This window comes from Balaenoptera physalus, assembly GCF_965194825.1.
Source record: "Balaenoptera physalus genome assembly, chromosome: 2".
Lineage (NCBI taxonomy): Eukaryota > Metazoa > Chordata > Mammalia > Artiodactyla > Balaenopteridae > Balaenoptera > Balaenoptera physalus.
The window spans coordinates 79,414,741-79,438,664 of NC_138883.1; the positions used below are offsets into that span (position 1 = coordinate 79,414,741).

At 32.8% G+C, this 23,924-nt stretch overlaps 1 protein-coding gene across 2 annotated transcripts in view; it reads right to left on the reverse strand.

Annotated features, from left to right (window-relative positions):
* The window catches only part of DPH6 (diphthamine biosynthesis 6), a 306,643-nt gene that overhangs the window by 101,235 nt on the left and 181,484 nt on the right, over positions 1 to 23,924 (reverse strand). Inside the window, exons 9-10 of one of the 2 annotated variants that reach the window (XM_082452409.1) lie at positions 13,184 to 13,382; positions 7,441 to 11,315 (exon numbers count right to left, since the gene is read on the reverse strand). In XM_082452409.1, coding sequence (XP_082308535.1) covers positions 11,161 to 11,315; positions 13,184 to 13,382 — 354 coding nt within the window. In that variant the 3' untranslated portion in view covers positions 7,441 to 11,160. Of the gene's footprint in view, positions 1 to 7,440; positions 11,316 to 13,183; positions 13,383 to 23,924 lie in introns of those variants that run through there. The other variant, XM_082452408.1, reaches the window with a different exon arrangement.

Sequence of the window (23,924 nt, forward strand, 5' to 3'; positions counted from 1 at the left end):
GCAAACTTTTTCTATAAAGGACCAGATAGTAAATATTTTAAATTTTGCAGGCCAAGAGGCAAAATTGAGGATATCATCTGGAACATAACAAATTATAGAAACTCTAACAAAATGCAGAAAACAAATTGCTTTGTTAACAAAATTCAAAATGTAATAATAGTAATTGAGATCATTAAAAAATACATGTCTACTCATGAGAAGAATGAAGTTCTCTTTTTTTTTTTTTTTTTCTTTTGGGATAACATTTCACTTAATAAGGGTTCTAAGTTAGTATTCCCTGGCATCAGTTGCAAATGTTCATTTGTAAAAATCCTTCTTAGCTTGTAGGTGGTATCAAAATGGCAGCAAGCTGGCTTTGGCCTATGGGCCTTAGTTTATTGACTTCTACACTAATGGTCTTTAAAGCTACCATAATTTGGCCTTTTAATAAAAAAAGAAACATGACTTTAAACTTTAGGTTTTACGAAATAAAGCATCTGCAACTTATCAAGGTTTTCTTCCTGTATAAACTTCATGTTAGTAAGATTAAATCAGTGAATATATTTTAAAGTGTTACCTTATGCTAAAAAAAACCCATTGATTTTTATTTCAGAATACTTCCAATGAGTAATATCAACGATTTTAATACCTTATGTCTTTGCAAACGATAGCCAGATTAAGGAAATAAACCATTACCGAAATTTCAATGAAAACAAATTGATCTAATTTCTGACCTCTTAAATTGCTTGTAATGTCCTCTACACTAGATCTGAGCTTTGGACACTTCCCAGTTAGATCCACTGAAAATGATAGATTATAAATACTAAAAAGTTAATACCATTTTCTTAAGGATTGTTGATTGTTTCCGTATACTGTTATCCCTTACTTTCTCCAAAGTTCTGGAAATGAGATAAATCTTGATTGAACCAAGAAACTAAGAGGACTTAAGAAGATAAAGAAGTAAGAAACCAGAATCACCATCTGTTGAGACTGAAGATTACTAATAAAACAGAAAAGGGCAGTAAAATTCTTGGGATGAACTGAATCCTGGGATGATCATTGACTTTATGGGACTTAATTATTAAGGAACTTGAGGGAAAGTACTTCTCTTTAAGGGTATCCCAGTTAGAACTTCGAATTTCAGGCAAAAGAATGCTTAGAAGATAACTGAGCAGCTAATCATCAATAAAGCAGATAAAAGAAGTAGGATTTAATGTATATTATATATTTTGAATAGAAGAAAATAGAAAACAAAATAACCTTCAAAGAGCTCCGTATGAAGATCTTAAGCTGCTTTTAAAATTAATATTATTTCATTCTTATACACTGAAACATTAAGTCAAATATAATAATCAATTTGCTTCATGTACCAGCAAACAGCCATTCTTGGGATGCCGCATTTCTTTTTTTTGTGTGTGTGGGCCACTGAGTTCACTTATTCAACATTCACTGGCTATATTCTTTCTTGAAGTACTAAGAAAAATGTAAATTATTACAAATGTAATAATTTGTAATTATTACAAATTATTAAAAATGTAAATTATTCTTAAGTGTTATAGCTTAACATGCAAGTTAATACTTAAAAGTGAACCAAAGTTTAAAAAAGGTAAAGGAAAATCCCTAAGCAAATATTAAAGATTTAGTATCAAAAGCTAAAAAAAAAAAATTCCGTTTTTGAGGAACTTCTTGCTTCAAGAATTATGAAACATTTGACTATTGGAAGATTTTCATTTTTTGTACATTTCAAAGAAGAACAGACTGCTATTTTTCTGAGTTGTAGTAAAATTCTGTGGAAGAGTAGAAATTCAGCCCAGATGAGCTTTTCCCATTCCTTTCTGTTTGGTGATCCTTTGATAAATATGACACCCAACAGCATTTATACCTAGGAGACAGAGGATACCACTAACAGGCAAAGGATTTAAAGTTCCCATGTCAGAATCCTTCTACAACTTCTCTTAGTCTAGAAGTAAAGAGAATTAGGAACTTTCCTCACTCATATCTTTGGTTTAAACAGTGTCTGATAGCTGCAGAGAGATTTTGAATTGGAACTCATGTTACACAAAATGTATCTACATTTGGGACTTGGGGCTCCCAACCCAAAGCTATTCCTTGAGGAAGATGTGCAGGTTATAAGGGTTTCCTGCCCCATTTTCTGGCAACACCTGGCTGGTTTGCTTGCCTACTAATAACCCTTGGGATGGAGCTGCTTCCACTTGTGATGTGTTTGGAGACACATACGTCTTTGCACTGCCATGTGGGAAAAACTAGGTATCCTGCTAACATGCAGCTACTCTCAAACTACAGTAGGTAACAGATAGGCCAAAAGGTCCACTATTTTATACATAGCTTCCCAGAAGTTGAAGGTCATCTGTTACTGTGGCCAATCTCTTTTTTCTGATCAAGTCTATACTGGGTAAATGTGCCAAGGAATGCTACTTTGGGACCATCAAGATACGCTATTGCTTTTTAATCCTTTGGAGATTATCCTTCCCATTATTCCACTGGACTATCTAGGTTCATGACATTTTAATGCTAAGAGTTTTAAACTGAGGGATTTCCACATAGAAACCTAATTTTCATCCTAAAAATTAATTCATAAGAAAAAATTTTATTTATTTATGCACCTGTAAACCTCTCACTCCCAAAATGATTTGAGACAGCCACTTGTGAAAATTTACCTTGCTGGTAACTTTGTTAGAATCTGTTATCACACTAATGTTATAAACAAGAGATAATTGACCAAGACTCTGAAAGTGCTTAGTCTCTTGCATTTAGAAGACTATTTCAACTAGCCTATACTAAAACAAACAAACAAAGAAACAAGCAAAAAAACTGGGTTATGGATATCTGAGTGTGTTTTTTATATAATATTTTTGATCATTTTTGTATGTCTTGAACAGCCTATAAATAACAATAAAAAGCTACACCATATTTGCCATATTGGTAAAAATAAAAGACATTAATAATAGCCAGTTTGGGCAAGTTTTAGCAAGTGTGACTAAGCTGGAACTCTTATGCACATTTTAGTAGGCATATAAATTGGTTCAAACTTTTTGAATAGCAATTTAACAAAGTGTTCATAGTCCATATTTGTAACATGAAACATAAAATACAGCTTTTGGAAGACAACATGGTCTTCATGATCTTGAGATAGGGAAAGATTTTTCTTAAATGAGACACAGAAAGCATTAACCTTAAAAGACAAGAAAAGGAATGAATTGTTCATCAAAAGACATCATAAATAGAGTAAAATGGGAAGCCACAGTATCTGACACAGCTCACATCTAAAATAGAAAAAGAATTCTTGCCAATTAATTAAAAACTATGACAGATAATCCTGTAGGAGAAAGTACAAGAGACCTAAACAGACAAGTTACAAAAGAAGATATCCAAATGGCTAGAAAACATGATCAGAGAACTACAGATTAGAAATATATTGACATACCACTATGTACTCACTAGGATGGCAAATATTAAAAAGACTGACAACACAAAGTGTTGGTAAGGCTATGGGGCTAATGGAACCCTAATACACTGCTGGTGGGAGTTCAAATTGTTTTAAACACTTTAGAAAACCCAGCAAGTCTACTCAATAAAAATGAATACACATTTGAACCAAAGATATGTACTAGAATATTCATAGCACTATTATTTCTAAACCCATAAAATACCCAAATGTCCATCATAGAATGGATAAATATAGCACATCCACACAATATGAATACTTTTCAGAAAAAAAAGAAAAAGGAAAGTAATACCGTGACCATTTATACAACAATATGGATGAATTTTATAGCCACAATGTTGAGTGAAATGAAGTGGAAGAAGCCAGGCACAAAGAACACATAAGAATAAATAATAAATATTTACTTTATATAGAGCTCAAAAACAAGCAAAACTAATTATCTGTGGTATTAATTGTGAGAATGGTGTTCACTGTCAGGAAAGGGAGAAGGAATAGTGACTGAGAAGGGCACAAAGCTGTGAGGAGGACTTCTGCAGTCTTCATAATGTTTTATATTTTGACCTGGGTAGCAGTTACACAGGTGTGATCCCTGTGAAAATTAACTGATTTGTATATTTGAATTGTGCTCTTTTTTGTGTGCTAATACTTCAACGAGAATGTAAGTAAAAAAGCAGTTTATGGATTTCCTAAAAGAGAGCCTCTCAATATCATTTCATTCATCCTGAGGCGACTGAACAGACGCATTTCTTCTTGCTTCTCAATCTGTACTGCCACCATCTTCTAATAAGTTTTGGTTGTATTATACTTGTGTTACTTAATATTTTCTCTCACTGCCATTTCTGTATTACTGCATTTCTCTTTATCCTTAGAGTGGAGAATGTAAATCTGATAGTATCCAAGAGTCTTTTGGGTTGAAGTTTTTTCTGAATAATTTTATCCTTATTAACTGAAAACAATTTCCTTCTATTTTTCAAAAACTATCTCTCCTCTACCACCTATTTCTGCTCTGTTTATTTGAACCTGGGACCTTCCAGATTTTTCTTCCATGTCTCTCAATTTTTCTCCCATATTTTCCAAACTTTTTGTTATATATTCTGGGACATATCCTTGACTGGTAGGAAGTTATCAGATTATTAACTTATTCTTGTGTTTTGAACTATATTATATGCCTCTGAACATCACGTTACCCTCAGGTTAAATATACTTACTTATAGGAATCCAAATAATTTCTTGAATGAATTTATCAATATGTTTGGAAACATCTTAATTTTCACTGAATTTTTTAAATTTTCACTCAAATATGTTATTTAAACATACTTAGTGAAAGAATAAAGGAAAAATAATGAAGACACTGCTTCTGGATGAGTTAGAAAAGGATTTTAAACTCTCCCTCCTCAAATCTTGTATAATGCAGACATAAAGTAATTAAATAGGATTTTTAAAAAATCAGTATGTCAATTTCTGAACATGACATTTAAAAGACATTCTATTTAAGGGTGATGTTATTAATGTGTAACACACTTTAGACGTCATTTTCCTATGAATGCCTTTAAATCAGCTTTCTTATAGAGAATTTTGGTTTTATGTCTGGATTGAAACATTTTTTTGATTGTGTTAAAATGAACATATTTGTGGAACAAAAGCCAAGAAAATGTGTCACTTGGGGAAAGAGAGGAAAACATTTTGTTTTCTTTTTTTCTTGGGATATTTTTGTTTACAGAGTGAGCATAGGTTGTTATCAAACTTCCAAATCTAAACAGTAGAGGTGACTTTGTCAGCATCACTTTGTTCCCAAAGTCAGTAGCTTTCCAAAACAGTGCAGTTGCCAGCTCACCTCTTTACTTACTCCTACATTTAGACACTTTAACAAAAGTCTATTGTTCACTTTAAGTGGTATCATTTCATTTTTATGTACTGTTTGCCTAAGGTGAATTTATTTATAAGTAAGAATTAATGTTTTAAAGTGATTCTACTACTGAATTGCTTTAACAACAGTGAGAAATTATTTTCACAGCCACTAATTAAAAACTAAATGCAGCACCAGAATCCATCCAGTAAGTATTTGTTTTGCTTCAGCACTGAGAAACTATTATTAGAAATCCACTGGAAGTAATTTATTTTATAACCTATGACAAATGTCTACATTTAAATTTCTCACTTAAAAATTTAAAGCTAAGTAGCTTGAGAAAAGTACCTGTATGTTTACTTAATCCTTCAATAACAGAATTAAAACATAGGTATATCACTGACTTAGGGAGGGACCATATAGAACAGAGGCTAAAAGCAGAAGCAGAAGGGCCAGTTGCTTATGTGTATCCCATCAACTGACTAGTAGTGTAAACTTGGCCTAGATAACTTCTAGTTAACCCAGTTTCATCATCTGTAATATGGGGATAACAGTACCTAACTCACAGGGTTGTTGTGATAATTGAGTTAATACAGGATCAGGCATATAGTAAATACTAAATAAAATTTAGCTAATTATTCACTCTTTATAGTGAGGAGATAATAGAGAATTGTCAGAAGATGCTAAATCAGTAGAGATATAAGTGTATTGTATAAAGTCATGTCATCTTCCAAAAGACCTATAAATAGAAATTCACAGGAGCAAGGGGAATATGAGGAAAAGATAGACACCCCACTTTTCCTTAAATCCAACAAAAATAGGATGAAGAATAAAATAAAGATATGTGTATCAGTTAAATACAAAACCATTCCGTCTTCTCACCGTGCCTTCTGTTATTTTCAAAGCTTTCCAACAATTCCCTTTATGACTTCAAACATTTCCTTTGTCCTATCTCCCAAAGACTAAACATATACATGCAATCATATGAAGCTGAGGAAACTGTAGACCCCAAAAAGAGAAGTAAAGGGTACCAAATGTAACAAACTCCTATGCTTTTTCATCCCTTTGTGATTTTGCACTGGGTTATGTAAAAATTCCTCAGGTTAAGCTTCCAGTTCCCTAAGCTGATGTTTAGACCTGTTCTATTTACAATTCATCCCAAACTAATATTTTTAATTTTTTAATTGAAGTATAGTTGAGTTATAATATTATGTTAGTTTCAGGTATACAACACAGAGATTCAATATTTTTATAGATTATATACCATATAAAGTTGTCATAAAATATTGGCTATATTCGCTGTGTTGTACATTACATCCTTGTATCTTATTTATTTTACATCTAGTAGTTTCTGTGTCTTAACCCCCTTCCTCTATCTTGTTCCAGTCCAATCCTTCTTCCCACTGGTAATGACTAGTTTGTTTTTTGTACTGTGAGCCTGTTTCTGTTTTGTTATATTCATTCTTTTGTTTTGTTTTTTGGATTCCACATATAAGTAAAAACACAGAATTTTGCCTTTCCATGTTTGACTTATTTCACTAAACATAATACCTTCCAGGTCCATCCCCGTTGTTGTAAATGGCAAAATTGCATTCTTTTTTATGGCTGAGTAATATTCCATTGTGTATATATATTACATATATATATCTCACATTCTCTCTATGCATTCATCTGTTCATGAACACTTAGGTTGCTCCCATATCTTGTCTTGGCTATTGTAAATAATGCTATGAACATTGTGGTTCAATGTTTTCAAATTTGTGTTTTTGTTTCCTTCAGATATATACCTAGGAGTGAATATTGCTGGATCATATACTAATTTTATTTTTAATTTTTTAATATAAATGGTAAGAGTAGGCATCCTTGTCTTGTTCCTGATTTTAGAGGAAAAGCATTCAGCTGGAAAAAAAAAATCTAGGTTAAATGTATTCCTCTCTATCTCTCACCTATCTTTTTTGCATAATTATGGGTATTATTTCCACTAGACTCTAAATTCTGTGAGTGCAGAATATAAACCTATTTCATTCTCTGTAGTAAACCCAGAACGTAGCATGGTACTTGGCACAGAATAGGCACTAAAAAGTGCTTGCTGAATACATGTTATGGAAAGAAGGAATCCTACAGTTGGGCTGGACAAAAGAAGAAAAGGTGATAAGAGGAAACAAAGACTTAAAATTATTTATCAAGAAAGATAAAGCAAATAAAAAATCATTCGCTGGACATACTACCCAAAGCAATCTACAGATTTAATGCGATCCCTATCAAATTACCCATGACATTTTTCACATAACTAGAACAAATTATACTAAAATTCATATGGAACCACAGAAGACCCAGAATTGCCAAAGCAATCCTGAAGAAAAAGAACAAAGCAGGAGGCATAACCCTCCCAGACTTCAGACAATACTACAAAGCTAAGTAATCAAAACAGTGTGGTACTGGCACAAAAACAAGACATATGGATCAATGGAACAGGATAGAGAGCCCAGAAATAAACCCACACACTTATGATCAGTTAATCTTCAACGAAAGAGGCAAGAATATACAATGGGAAAAAGACAAGTCTCTTCAGCAAGTGGTGTTGGGAAAGTTGAACAGCCACATGTAAATCAATGAAGTTAGAACATGCCCTCACACCATACACAAAAATAAACTCAAAATAGCTCAAAGACTTAAACATAAGACATGACACCATAAAACTCCTAAAAGAGCTCATAGGCAAAACATTCTCTGACATAAATCGTACCAATGTTTTCTTAGGTCAGTCTCCCAAGGCAATAGAAATAAAAACAAAAATAAACAAATGGGACCTAATCAAACTTACAAGCTTTTGCACAGCAAAGGAACCATAAACAAAACAAAAAGACAACCTACAGAATGGGAGAAAATATTTGCAAACGATGTGAGCAATAAGGGCTTAATTTCCAAAATATAGAAACAGCTCATACAACTCAACAACAAAAACAACAAAAAATCCAATCAAAAAATGGGCAGAAGACCTAAATAGACATTTCTCCAAAGAAGACATACAGATGGCCAATAGGCACATAAAAAGATGTTCAACATCACTAATTATTAGAGAAATGCAAATCAAAACTACAGTGAGGTACCACCTCACATGGGTCAGAATGGCCATCATTAAAAAGTCTACAAATAACAAATGCTGGAGAGGCTGTGGAGAAAAGGGCACCCTCCTACACTGTTGGTGGGAATGTAGCTTGGTCCAGCCACTGTGAAAAACAGTATGGAGGTTCCTCAGAAAACTAAAAATAGAATTACCATATGATTCAACAATCCCACTCCTGGGCATATATCCAGACAAAACTATAATTCAAAAAGATACATGCACCCCTATGTTCATAGCAACACTATTCACAATAGCCAAGACGTGGAAACAGCCTAAATGTCCATTGACAGCTGAATGGACAAAGAAGATGTCGTACATATATACAATGGAATACTACTCAGCCATAAAAAGGAACAAAATAATGCCATCTGCAGCAACGTGGATGCAACTAGAGATTATCATACTAAGTGAAGTTAAGTCAGAAAGAGAAAGACAAATACCATATGATATCACTTATATGTGGAATCTAAAATAAGACACAAATGAACCTATCTATCTATGAAACAGAATCATGGACATAGAGAACTGGCTGGTGGTTGCCGAGGGGGAGGGCGTTGGGGGAGGGATGGAGTAGAAGGCTGGGGTTAGCAGATGTAAGCATTTATATATAGAATGGATAAACAACTAGGTTCTACTGTATAGCAGAGAGAACTATATACAATATCCTATGATAAGCCATAATGGAAAAGAATGTATTAAAAAAAAGAACATGTATGTATGTATAACTGAATTACTTTTGCTGTACAGCAGTAATTAACACAACATTGTAAATGAACAATTAAAAAAATCATCTGAAACTAGTGATACAAAATGATTGCTAAAAAATGAAATTGAAGAATCCTCATAGATAACAAACAATCTATAATATTGAGATTTTTTTCCTATGAATTGTTCCAAATGGGTAGGAACAAAATTCCAGTAGTCCAAGCAAGGATACTTCCTTAGGAGTCAGTAAAAGATATTAGAATGTATAAATTAATGGTTTTGAGGAGCACTTAAGCATGGCAAACTATACTATCAGATGATTACAATATACATTAGCTATATTCACATTCAGAATGTGTTGATTTCAAAGACTATAACACACAAATGTTATCTGGTAATATTTGCCATTCTTTGAAATCTAGGGAAATAGATTTGTGAAGGATGAGAAGTGTGTCAGCTTTCAAAAAAATTAATACAAGACACATGCATTCTCCATAAACTATTTATGTTAAGAAGCAACTCAGTCTTAATTTTAATATTACTTAAGCTCAGCTGTGAAATTTTAAATTCCTAAATTTAGATTTCTAAACTCCTCTGGCAAAATTTGTCTTCTTTGGGGGTTATTAAATCAATTAACCTTGCAAAGGGAAGGTTAAAAGGACTTCTGTAGGCTACAATCTCACAGCATGAAAGAGAACAGGCAGAAGCCTGAGTGAACTGCTGGTGGGGTTCAAGGAAAGGCTTGTGCTAGCAGATGATCAGCTCTGTTCTTGCTAAAATTTGGCAAAGAATTACACTGTGGTTTCTTCAGATGACAGCATCATAATTCATTTAGCTCTCCCCCTACCTTTTCACAAAAAGGCCAAAACCCCACAGGAAATGTGAGCACTGACATTTTCTACCCAGGATCAAAAACTGACTATTTTGCCAGAAATTGAAAACACTATAGCTAAAACAGTAAATACATAGCAATGTGTTGAAAGAAATAGGCTGCTGGACTGGCCAGTGACACAATCCATCATTTCTATTTTAACTTCTGATAGATAGAAAGGTTAAAAAAAAAAAGATAAATATATGTTTGGACTGGCAGATTTCCATGCAAATATAATGAAAACCAAATACATTTTAAAGAATCTCTTTGTATTAATTTACAGATTATGACCTAAAGATTTACACTAAACACTGTGCCTTTAAGGCAAGTTTGATTATACATTTCTATCTGATTTCCAGGCAGTTAAAAGCTAGCTTAAGGGCCATCTAGAAGGGATGATTTCTTTTCTTTCCACAAAATGCTAACGCTTCTTTATCATTCTGTATTCAGTCATGAATTCAGCTGCACAAACCAAATGTAAAGATTTTATGGGGTGATCTATCATGCGAATTCGTGAACAAGCCTTCTCATGCAGTCACAAAGAGTGATTTCCATTTTTATGAATGAAAAAGAATCTTGCATAAACATTGTTTATTTAAAGTTTTAAATAAAGAAAGATGCAAAACAAAATGGGAGCATTTTGTTTTATATGTCAATATCTTACAAGAGGGGCAAAGTAAGCAATCTGGCTCACATGATTCCCAAGACAGCAGTACCTCCTTTGCATTAAGTACGTAAATGAGATTTATGGCCACTGACCTAATCTTAGATGCCAAAATGTACAGTAGGAACAGCCTTCTGAAAAACTTAATTTAAAATTATGATGTTAACAAAAGCACTTTAGGAAGCAGACAACACACCCCGCATACATGCACACGTTAATCTAAGATACATGACTACAGAAAGAAGCCATGGTTATTTGCATAAAGCTTTAGAATACATTTCAGAGATAATTCAAACACACAGGTTTTACTTTTTTTCCCTATCACCTTGATGTTTATGAATTTCCAAATAAATACATTATCACTAGACAGTTGATTTTCATCACTAAAGATCACTTAATACCAGATATTCATAGATTCTGGTTTGGGGAAGGCTTAGAATTAAAATAAATAAATAAACCTGTTAATTGTTTTTCTGAATTTTAAAAGCAGTTTCCTTACTCACTAAGTACTAACTAAATTAGCACCTTGTAGAGAAGAAAAGGCTTGAGCTGCTGCAATTATAACACTTTCTTCACTGAATGAGAGAAAGGCGGCTATAATGCCACGAATCCACTGGTAACCACTTGGAGATTTTCCTGAACTCAGTGATTTTTGACCTGAAAAAGAAAAAAAAGAAAGAATAAGAAAGAAAGAAAAAAAACAGTAAATGAAACCTATAATGACAGATGTCAAATCAACACTTTCCTAATACAGTTCCATAAAACAGAACTCCTGGGAGGAAAATAACATCCTGCAGAATAAAATGTCAAGTTAAAGAAACACATTCCTTCCCTTATCACTGGGTTTTAACAAGTGAATTATGCATAGTTAGAGGAGGTAAACATATAGTAACAAATGTTTTTCAAATGATTTCAAAAGTTTTTAACTTTTAAATATAGAGTTGAAGCTCTGAAATGTATTAATACATTTCAGGTATACATAAATATATCATCCCTGAAACAGATAAATTATGCTACTATGTAACTTGTGCATAGGGTTAAAAAGATTTTTAAAGAGTACCATTAAAAAATTGAAGTTAAAATGCAGGATTAAAAAGAACACTGGGTTATATAAGTTATCTGTACATTCAATTCTAAATTCCTGTCTTAGTTTAGACTGTCCCAAAAGAGGGTCTAAAATAAGAAGTTGGATGTAGGTAACTTATTTGGGAGGTAAGTCACAAAAAGCTGACTGAGAAGGCATGGAGAGCAAGACAGGAGAGGAAAAGCCAACAGTGCTATTGAGTGGGTTAATGATCTGAGCAACCAAGGATCAATTCTACTGGGAATTCTCTGAGGCGCTCTGTAGAAGGTGGCTCAGATTGCTCATCTGAAGGATATCAGGCTGGTGTATTTATTCACAATATCCTGTCCCCCATTAGCTGAACGCTGCTGCAAGTGCCAATATTTCCCTCACTCTTCCAGGCTTCCTTGCACAAGGGCTGAGTAAGCTCCCTTGGCTTCAGAGGAAGCCCTGAGGCAGAAGAATGGAGAAATGCACATCCCAAGTTTTGGTAGAACATTGTCAGTGTACCCAGAACTATTTGGCAGTGCTCGACAGCATGTGACAAGGGCACCAAAAACCTGTGCCTCAGATGCCAGGTCACTACAAAAGTTAACACTGCATTATTTTGAATCAGCTCACAAGATGGAGATTAGTAAGACTCTTCATAAATCTAAAGTTTTTACATTCTAAAATACATTATTATTCCTAATTTTAAAAATCTGAAAACAATCTAATTTATAAAAATGATTTATGTGTTCGTATAACCAATACAATTTCCTTTTTTTTTTTTTTTTTGGTGTGTGAGTGTGTGTGTGCTTTCAGAAGAAATTCATGTTTAAATTAGACAAAAGGATAAATTTGAAGTTTAAAGAAAAAGAAGCCACTGATGCTAAAAGACAGAAAGAGAAAGTATCACCTAAATAGGTATATGACAAATAATTTTCACATTGTTTCTATACTACAAAATTATTTAAATGGAAAATAATGTAATTTGATCAGTTTTATTTTTTTTTATCTCAGTAAAGAACAATCTGGTTTGGATTAACTCCACATTTTCCAACTAGCTGCTTCAGCATCATGAACAAACACATTGTCTTAATTGTACTTTTTTTTTTAAAGGCCATATATCATAGTGGTTAAAATTGCTCAGGCCTTGGGGTCAGATGCCTATGTTTGAATTGTCTCTCTTCAACTTACCAGCTGTACAAAATGGGGACAATGATAATACTTAGTTATATATTTAGTAATTAGTACTTTAGGATTAAATTATATAATACATATGAAGCCCTCAGAAAAGTGTCCATCTCATAATAACTGCTCTGTAACATTACAGATTATTATTATTATGTATTGCTAATAATCTACAAAAGTTAGGAGGTAAAAAGTCATTAACAGTAAGTGTAATTATGTGTGCACTCATATACAATTATACTACAAAGCAATAAAGGAGAAAAAGACTCTGAGTAAAACATAAACTCACTATTTTGTAGAAGGGGAGTCAATGATTTCCAGATGAGAGGCGGAGTTTCATTTTGGTCTTCTTCCTCTTTGAGAGCAAGGATGTTATCCTCATTACAGTTCACCTCACATGAGCAGTTACCCATAAACAGCCTGTCTGAGGATGTCAAGTGCTCAGAATAAAGATTAGTGAGCAGAATAAGAAATGATGAATCAGGAAGCTAAAAAAAAGATGAAATTGGATAGATAAATGCAACTTACATTTACTCAAGAAAAAACGAAAAGGAAAAGCAAGAAGTTTATCCATTAGTAGGAAAACACAATATCTGAAAATGGCAAACAGTAGATATTGGTGACACAATGTGGTCAATGACCAATGTGGAATAATAGATTACAATCACACAAATGACTGGTGTATTACAATCATGCAAAGGAGCAAAAGCATTATAATACAATAGCATAGAGTTAGGTTGTGAATTGCTCAAAGAAAAGGGAAAAACATCATGAAGCTATTAAAGGCAAAAGGGACAAAGTAAAAAAGCATCAATTAAAAACATTAAAAAAATTTTAAATTCCAGTAGGAAAAAAGGTTGATCATGCAGTGGCAGGCCAGCATTAGAAAGTCATATGTTAGCACAATTACTATATAAGTTCAATTAAATAAATAAACATATAAACTAATACCATAGTCTAAAGTAGGACACAGTAATACAAATAAACTTAAAGCACTGAGCATACCTTTAGGAAACTAAATTTATGTTCAATCTGGGACAAATTTGTTATTGCATATTGGCACAATAGATCTAAATTACTATAGGTATCTAATGGGCATCAAATAGGCTTCTTCAAGTTTCCTAATTTTGAATTTAAAAGTAGAATAGAATATTTTTTTGAGATTCTATAATTGCAGCTCAAAAAGAAACATCAATTTTTTTTAAAGATGAGAACTAAGGTTACGTTAAAGAACAACTTTCATCAATTAATCCCAACAAACTATGCATTGAATTTCTAGTTTGGTTTAAAATAGGGAGACATACATAAAATATATCTTGAAGTAAATCTGTATTTCACAATAGAAAATAAAGTACATTTTCTCCCAGTTTTTAAAAGTTGTTTCCAAGCGGTTTTTCAAACTGAGTTTTCATATTAAAACATAGTGTTCTTATTATATGGGTTTTCATAATATGAACCTGAGAAAAAATGTTGAATGTTTTTCTGTAAAACTAACCAATAAACTTTAGAAAAGTCAAATTATTCATGCTCATCTGGTCTGTTTTTTTCAATAATTTTAAATGGAGGTTCAGTAATTCCATGGGTTATCTGATTTCCTTCCTTCAGATACAGTCAAATGAGAGGGCAACTCAGTCCAGTATTCCTGCCAGACAGCTTTAACATTTATCTACTCAAGGCTAATCTTACTCACCTATACTTTCACCCACTTCTTATCCTCACTGGATAATACTGAAGAAAATCCCAGATATCGTAACATCTCATCTGTATGTATTTCAGTAAGTAAACATACAGAACTATTTTTTTCTTTATAAATATAACCACTATACAATTATCATACCTAAAAAAATAATTCTTTAATATCATCAATTATCTTGTCAATGTTCCCATCAAAATTTGATGAAATGCAACAAAATGTAAGATATGTTAACAAATAGTACAATAAATGGTCAAAGCAAAATCCATACCCAATCTGTATATGTGTCTTAATTTTTAAAATACGTTTGGTAATTAACTGAATGTTGTTTTCATATGAATTATTATCAAGTAAAATTCTTAAGTATCCATTATTATTTACTTTAAAGTCTCCATTAAGCAATACAGAAGGATTTTGACCTTAAGATTCAGTACTTGCCAGTGAATTATCTCCAATGTGTTCACTTTTTTTCTGTGAATAATCACCCTAACTTTTATTTGTATATGCACACAAACTGACATGGGATAATGCTACTTCTATGCCCACCACACAAAAGTACATGATGTCTTTCTAGATATATTGCTGCCTCATTTTCTGTTATATACTGCCTCATGTTCCAACAACTACTTTATCTATAGTAGCAATGAATAGGTAAGGCCCTGGACTACTTTAAATCAATCACTCATCCTCTGACAGATTTAAAAAGTTGGCTAATTCACTTCAACGTAATAAATATTTATTGAGTGCCTAATAAATGCTAGGCTCCACGATGTTATACGTACTGTTATGTGAGCAGTCAATAGGCAAGAAATGATCTCCCCTCTCAACAAGTTTACAATCTAGTCTAGTAGGAAAACTGTAAAAATATGCCAAAGCAATGCCCATGTAACCTATTTCTAAAATTAGGAAATGTGATGTTTAAAAAAATCCCTAACAACATTTGTTTCTCATCTGAAAACTGTGATTTTACTAAGGAAAAAAATGAGAGGCAAAAAGCTTTGCATATTCAATTCCGTTCAATTAATAGTAATGGGACTAAACTGATTAACCTAGGTTTTTTCTGGATAAGGCATTCATTACTTTTTCTGTTTAATAACAGTTAGCTGTGTTTAAGATGGGTTAAACAACTTGTAATTAAACCTGAAGTAATCAATTAAGATAAGTTTGAAACATCAAGTCTATGTTTTCTTATTAGACAGCTTTCTTTTTTAGAGGTTTATGATTACTACTGATGATAAAGAGAAGCCAACTGGAAGGCAGAATTGTAAGCATATACACTAAGCTCAAAGAAGATATGTAAATTGCCAATCCTAAACTCATTAAAAATTGCTCTCTTTCTTTAGAAAAATATTTGTTCCAGGCTGAAAGCCCCATTATATGCAATGGAACTGAACCTTCACTTATAATTAAGGTTGGGTCAAAAGTCTTAACCAGAAATTCAAAATACACATAAATACTTGACCCGAATAAGGAAAAAAAGTCTCCAGTTAAGTGAAAGCTGTATGTTTGAAAGTTCTCAGGAGACTCAATTACTACCCCCCATTCTTTTAGGAAACATAATTCAGGAGAGGCTTAAAAGGAAGTTAAAAACATGCTAGATTCCTAAAGAATTTATATTCTCTCCTTAGATATTCACTTATTTAGGCAAATAAATGACCAAGTGATAGAAATTGAATTGACGAAAAGAAGCAATTAAATAGTATATGAAATAATACATTGTATAATATTTTCCTACATGTGGATCATGGTCTAAATTATAAATAAAGTAAGAAGGATATTACTGGAGTATGTAATTCTGTTCTGAGCTTTATTTGGTTACAAAAAAGGTGCGAAATTATTTATGTATTATGTCACAGTTACAGAATGTGCAAAAATATAGGCAGATATCAGTTCCTATCTTATTTCAAACTGAACTTGAACTACCTTTTGGACCTAATCCAGGGAAATTACTTTTAAAACAGCAAAGAATCTTATTTTTGAAGTGACTTTAATTTTTTGTCTTTAGTAAATTATTAGAAAAAAGAGTCGTTTTTGAGAAGAAAATGTTTTTTTTATAAGGTTGACTTGGATCAACCACCCATAAACTCATACACACATATAAGACAATCAACAGAGACTGTCAAATATGTAGCTGCAAAGTATCATACTAGATAGCATTTGCTTAATAAGGATAGATTTCTTGATATAATGTGGCACCCAACATACTAACATTCATTGTGAAAATACTATCACTCAAATAACAATTTAAACATTTTCTATGATTAAACTAGCCATTTCCTAATTGATATTATTAAATATTACTATGATTATTTAATATTACCATTATTAAATATTAGCTAATTTCTAATATTTGAGACTGACCTACTTTTGGGGGGTACTGCATTAATCATTATTTCTTCTTGAGACATTTTTTTTTCTATTCTGTCCACAACTACTTTAATGCTTCCAAGGACTTACTTTGATTCCTCATCCCACTTTTAATATACTGAAAAGGACAAATATAACAATTAAAGCATCATACTGAAAAAAATATTCTTCTGTTTTCTCACAAAAATTCTGTATTTGCAACAGATTGAGAAGTTTCCCTCTACCTTTAACATGGAAGTAAAAACTGTATCTTTAGATTATAAACCATTAACATATTTTTAAAAGATTATTATGTAATTTTAGCACAAATAATGAAAATTTAGAAGTAAAAATATAGAATTCCTTCCTAACAAATTATTTTCCATGTTTCTTCTTGTCCTTTTTTACAGATGCATAAATTTTACACATCTACATTCATACTATAGGCACAATTATACTTTTATCATTTAAAGATATATAATATGCAATTATCAATGTCATACACCCTGTAAAATAAATACTGTCAATGGATATATACTATTCCAATGAGTTAATGTGCTATAATTTAACTACTCCAGTACACAGAAAAAAGGCAAGTGTGTCCATACTTAAAATACTTAGAAGCATACCTGGTATACAGTAAGTTCTACTTAGTGCTGGCTTTCATTATTATCATTATTATTGTTATCATGCTATTATTATTGTAATTATCATTGTTCTTAGAGTACAGGAAAAAAATGAAACTTGAAAAGAATAAAATGAGATATAAAATATTCAAATTAAATTGATATGTATATGTTCCTGTGAAATTCAAGGGAATCAACTAAAAAGATACTAGAAATAATAAAACTTTTGTAAGCTAGTTCTACAAAACGAATCTATAAAAAAACCAGAAGCTTTCTTTATGCAAACAATAACTCATTAAAAAACATAATGGGGGCTTCCCTGGTGGCGCAGTGGTTGAGAATCTGCCTGCCAATGCAGGGGACACGGGTTCGAGCCCTGGTCTGGGAAAATCCCACATGCCGCGGAGCAACTAGGCCCGTGAGCCACAATTACTGAGCCTGCGCGTCTGGAGCCTGTGCTCCGCAACAAGAGAGGCCGCGATACTGAGAGGCCCGCACACCGCGATGAAGAGTGGCCCCCACTTGCCGCAACTGGAGAAAGCCCTCACACAGAAACGAAGACCCAACACAGCCATAAATAAATAAATAAATAAACCCAAAGTTTAAAAAACAACAACAACAACAACAAAAAAAAACATAATGGAAGAAAATCATAATTATATCTAACATTTATTGAACATTTGCTAACTGCCAGGCACTGTTGTAAATATTTTAAATTTACTGTATTTACTAATCTAACCTTCAAAACCACATTATGAGGTATATGATATCATATTTCATCAAATCTAAGACATCACTGTTAAGACTTACATCATAATTTCAAAGATGTTAAAAAAATGGAAAAAAATGTGCCCTAGAATCACTAAGATACAGTATTATCATTCCTATTTTATAGAAGAAACTGAAAGAGAGGTTAGAAAATTTGCTCAAGGTCACTCAACACAAAAGTGGAAGCACTTGAACTTTTTCTTGTTATACATAAATAAAACCATTTTTCTAAATTTACCTTGTATCCAGAAACCTTACAAAACTTAATTCAAAGGATGTGTCTATAGATCTGCTCTACATTTTCTACTTATACAGTCATAATCTGCAAACAGTGATAACTTTATTTCTCCCTTTCCCTAACTTATACATTTATTTATTTTTCTTACCTTCCCCACTGGCTGAATAGAAGTGGTGATTTTAGACACCCTTATCCTGTCCTTAAACTCAAATGAAAAGATTTCATCATTTCACACTTAGGTATGATGTTTTCTCTATCTATTGCAGATGATCGTATGTTTTTGTCTTTGTTATTCTTTTAATATGGTGAATTCATTAACTGATTTTCAGCTATTAAATCAGCCTTGCATTCATGGAATAACCCAACTTGGTCATGGTGTATTATTCATTTTATATATCACAAGTTTAATTTGATAACATTTTGTGAAGGATTTTTTAAACCTATGTTCATGAGTGAGATTGATTTACAATTTTCCTACCTCTTAATTTCATTATCAGATTATATTATTTCCAAGTATATTAAAAAAAAATTAGAATCATGAGTCTAATGCAAACCAGTATTAAATATCAAAACTGGTTAATGTCCTACAGGGCAGTAATATTGTAACTTTTGGGGTTATCTTTTTCTATTTCACAGAAATAATTCACATCCCTACTGGACAAAAATCTATATATTAATTAGTAACTTCATAGATTCTAGGCTTTAATCAGTAAATAGTAAGTTTATAAGTAATAAGTAATAAATTAAAGTTTATTTCCTAGAGAATAAATGCTCCTTGAGTGGGCTTTTCAGCAATACTCCAGAATAACATTGAAAGGACGTGTAGTCAGTCATCCTTCCCAAAACATTTTCAAAAGAAATGTCAATTATATGTAACAGAATGTAGATACTAACCTCGTAAAATGAGTCCCCTCTTCTGTTTTCTTGAAAGGTTTCTGTATGAAGGAATCATAATGATGTCTTCCTGTTAAGATTTCTGGGACTGATTATTTGTGCCTTCACTCTTTTTATCTCTATCAGCGTTGCCACGGATTGATCGAGTTTAATCATTTCTGAGAACCACTTCTCTGCCTTAGTGGAATCATGCAGCATTTGTCTTTTTGTGACTAGCTTATTTCATGTAGTATAATGTCCTCAAGGCTCATCCATGTTATTCATATGATGGAATTTCCTTCTTTTTTAAAGGCTGAATAATATTCCATCATATGTATATACCAATTTTTGTTATCTGTTCACCTGTTGATGAACATTTAGGTTGTTCCCACATATCAACTACTGTGAATAATGCTACAATGAATGCAGGAGTGCAAATTTCTTTTTAAGACCCTGATTTTAATTATTTTGGATAGATACCCAGATGTTGGATTGCTAGGCATATGGTAGGTCTATTTTTAATACTTTGAGGAAACTCAGTACTTTCTTACATAGCTGCTGCACCATTTTACATGCCCAGCAAGAGTGCACAAAAGTTACAATTTCCTTGCATCTTCACCAACATTGGTATTTTTTCTGTTTTTTTGATAGTGGCTATCCTAATGGATGTGACTTGATATCTCACTGCAGTTTTTATTTGCATATCTTTGATAACTAGTGACGAGGAGCATTTTTTCATCTCTTTGCCATTTGTAGATCTTCTTCGGAGAGATGTCTATTCAAGTCCTTTGCCCATATTTAAATTGGATTGTTCTTATTGTTACTGTTGAGTTGTAGGTGTTTTTACATATTCTGAATACTGGTATGGTTTGCAAATATTTTCCCCCATACTGTAGCTTGTATTCTGTTGACTGACTCCATTGCTGTGCAGAAGTTTTTAAGTCTGATGTTGTCCTATTTGTTTCATATTCTTGCTTTTGTTGCCCGTGCTTTTGGTATCATATCCAAGAAATCACTGCCAAATGCAATGTGATGAAGATCTTCCCCTATGTTTGCTCTAGGAATTTTATAGTTTCAGGTCTTATGTTTAGGCATATAATCCATTTTGAGTTCATTTTTGCATATGGTGTAAGGTAAGGGTCCAAATTCATTCTTTGGCATGTGGATATCTAGTTTTCCTAGCACCATTTGTTGAAATACCATGCTTTCCTCATTGAGTAGCCTTATCATTTGTGTTGAAGATCATCTAACCATGTATATGAGGGTTTATTTCTGGGCTCTCTATTCTGTTCCATTTGTTTACATGTCTGTCTTTATGACAGCACCATACTGTTTTAATTACTGTAGCTTCATAATATGTTTTGAAACCAGGAAGTGTAAAGCCTCCAGCATTGTTTTGCATTCTCAAGATTGCTTTGGCTATTGGAGTTCTTTGAGATTCCATAGGAATAGTACTTTCCATTTCTGAAAAATAGATGCCATTGGGATTTTGATAGGAATTGCACTGAATCTGTGGATTGCTCTGGGTAGTGAGGGTAATTTAACAATATTAGTTTTCTAACCTATGAACATGAGATGTTTTTCCATTTATTTGTATCTTTAATTTTTTTCAGCAATGCTTTGTAGTTTTCAGTGTATAGATCTTCCATCTATTTGTTTATTCCTAAGTATTGGGTTGGCCAAAAAGTTCGTTCGGGCTTTTTCTGTAACATCTTAAGGAAAAACCTGAACGAACTTTTTGGCCAGTCCAATATTTTATTCTTTTTGAGGTTATTGTAAACAGGACTGTTTTCTTAATTTCCTTTTCAGATTGTTTGTTGTTGGTGTTTAAAAGTGTAACTGAATTTGTGTGTTGATTTTGTATCTTGCAACTTTGCTGAATTTGTTCATTAGTTCTAACAATATTTTTGTGGAATCAAGGTTTTCTGCATATAAGATCATGTTATCTGCCAACAGAGAAAATTTCACTTCTTCCTTTCTGATTTGAATGCCTTTTATTTTTTCTTGACTAACTGCTCTGGTTAGGACTTCTAGTACCACATTGAATAGAAGCGGTGAGAGAGGGCATCCTTGTCTTTTTCCTAATCTTAGAGGGAAAGATTTCCGTTTTATTTTTTGTCATTGAGTATGAAGATAGCTGTGGGCTTTCACCTATGGGCTTTATTATGTTAAAGTAATTTCCTTCTCATCCTAGTTTGTTGAGTGCCTTCATCATGAAAAGGGTTGAATTTTGTCAAATGCTTTTTCTGCATCAATTAAGATAATCATGTGGTTTTTGTCCTTCCTTCTGTTAATGTGGTATATTATATTGACTGATTTTCATGTGCTGAGCCCTTTGCATTCCATGAATAAATCTAATTGGTCATGGTATATAATTCTTTTAATGTATTATTGAGTTCAGTTTGCTTGTAGTTTGTTGAGGATTTTTGCATCAACATTCATCAGGGATATTGACTTATAGTCTCCTTTTCTTACAGTATCATTGCCCGATTTTCTTTTCTTGCAGTATCTTTGCCAGGGTATTGCTGGCCTCATAAAATAAGCTTGGAAATATTCCCTCCTGTTCACTTTTCTGGAAGAGTTTGAGAAAAATTGGTGTTAATTCTTTAAATGTTTGGTGTAATTCTTCAGTGACACCACTAGTCCTGTGCTTTTCTTTGTTGGGAAGTTTTTGATTACTGATCCAATATCCTTACTAGTTATAGGTGTGCTTAGATTTTAAATTTCTTCATGATTCAGTCCTGATAGGTCGTATATTTCTAGAAATTTATCTATTATTTGTAGGTTTTCCAATTTTTTGGCATATAATTTTTCATAGTAGTCTCATACTTATTATTTCTATGATACCAGTTGCAATGTACTTCTATTATTTTTGATGTTTGTTATTTCAGTCTTCTATTTTTCTTAGTCTAGCTAAAGATTTGTCATTTTTGTTGATCTTTTCCAATAACCAACTCTTAGTTTTGCTGTTTTTTTCTATCATTCTTCTGTTCTTTACTGTGTTTATTTCTGCTTTAACCTTTATTATTTCCTTCCGTTAACTTTGGGTTTAGTGTGTTCTTCTTTTTCTAGTTCCTTGAGGTGTAAAGTTAGGTTGTTGATTTGAGATCTTTCTTTTTTTTTTTTTTCTGCAATCATCTAAAAAATTTTCTTTAGGTAACATCAGTTTAAAACATTATATAAGTTTCATGTCTACATTATATTTCTACTTCTGTATACAATACCGTGTGCTCACCAGCAAAAATTTAGTTTCTATCCCTCAACATACAGTTGAGCTCCTTCACCCATTTCACCCTCTCCCCCAACTCTTTCCCCTCTGGTAGCCACTACTTTTCTCTGTATCTAGGTGTTTGTTTTTGTTTAATTTGTTCATTTATTTTATTTTACTATTGAAAAAATATATTTCACATATGAGTGAAATCATATGGTATTTGTCTTTTTACATCTGACTTAATTCACTTAGCATGATACCCTCAAGGCCCACCCATGTTGTTGTAAGTGGCAATGTTAAAGCAGGCAGTTACCTAGATATGAGCATAGAAAGGGGGGCACGGGCCAAATGGCAGGAAACCATACAACTTGTAAACAATGGGGGTCCTTGGGCAGAAAAAGAAAAGCAGGAACCTCCAGACTGACAGGAAACCACATATTTTGGGATGATAGTGTCCTAGAGGCAGACAAAGAAAGGTGGGAAAAGTTGGGAATCTCCAGTGTCTGAATGTAACCTTTTGCTCATTATGCTCTCATTACAATAAAATTAGCCTTGCAGATAAGAAGCTTCCATCATGCACCGATGCCATGACACTTCCAATCAAGATTAAATAAGGATATAAATCCCTCCTCCCCTTGGAAGATGGAGCTGGGATGAAAATCAGGGAGTATGACCCCCACACCCCTCCCCCCTAATGAATATTCCACCCCTTCATTTCTATGGCCCACATAACTGGCTTGCCAAAGAAACTTGGGGCAGCTACTGACCTGAAATTGCCCGCTCTCCCCTTGAGAGTGTACTATCACTTAAATTAATCCTCGCTTTATTTTCTTGACCTCCCTGTCTTGTCTCTGAATACTTTCTGTGATGAGACAAGAACCTACACTCTGGTGTCAGCAAGATATAGTATATATACCACATCTTTTTTATCCATTCATCCACTGATAAGCACTTAGACTGTTTCCATATCTTGGCTGTCGTAAATAATGCTGCTATGAACATACAAATGTGTATATCTTTTTTAATTACTGCTTATGTATTCTTTGGGTAAATATCAGCATAGAATAGCTGGATCATAAGATAGATCTATTCTTAATTTTTGGAGAAATCTCCATACTGTTTTCCATGGTGACTGTACCAATTTACATTTTTACTTATGGTGTATGAGGATTCCCTTTTCTTTACATCCTTGCCAACACTTGTTATTTCTTGCCTTTATGATAATAGCTATTCTAACAACTGTGAGATGATATCTCACTGTGGATTTGATTTGCA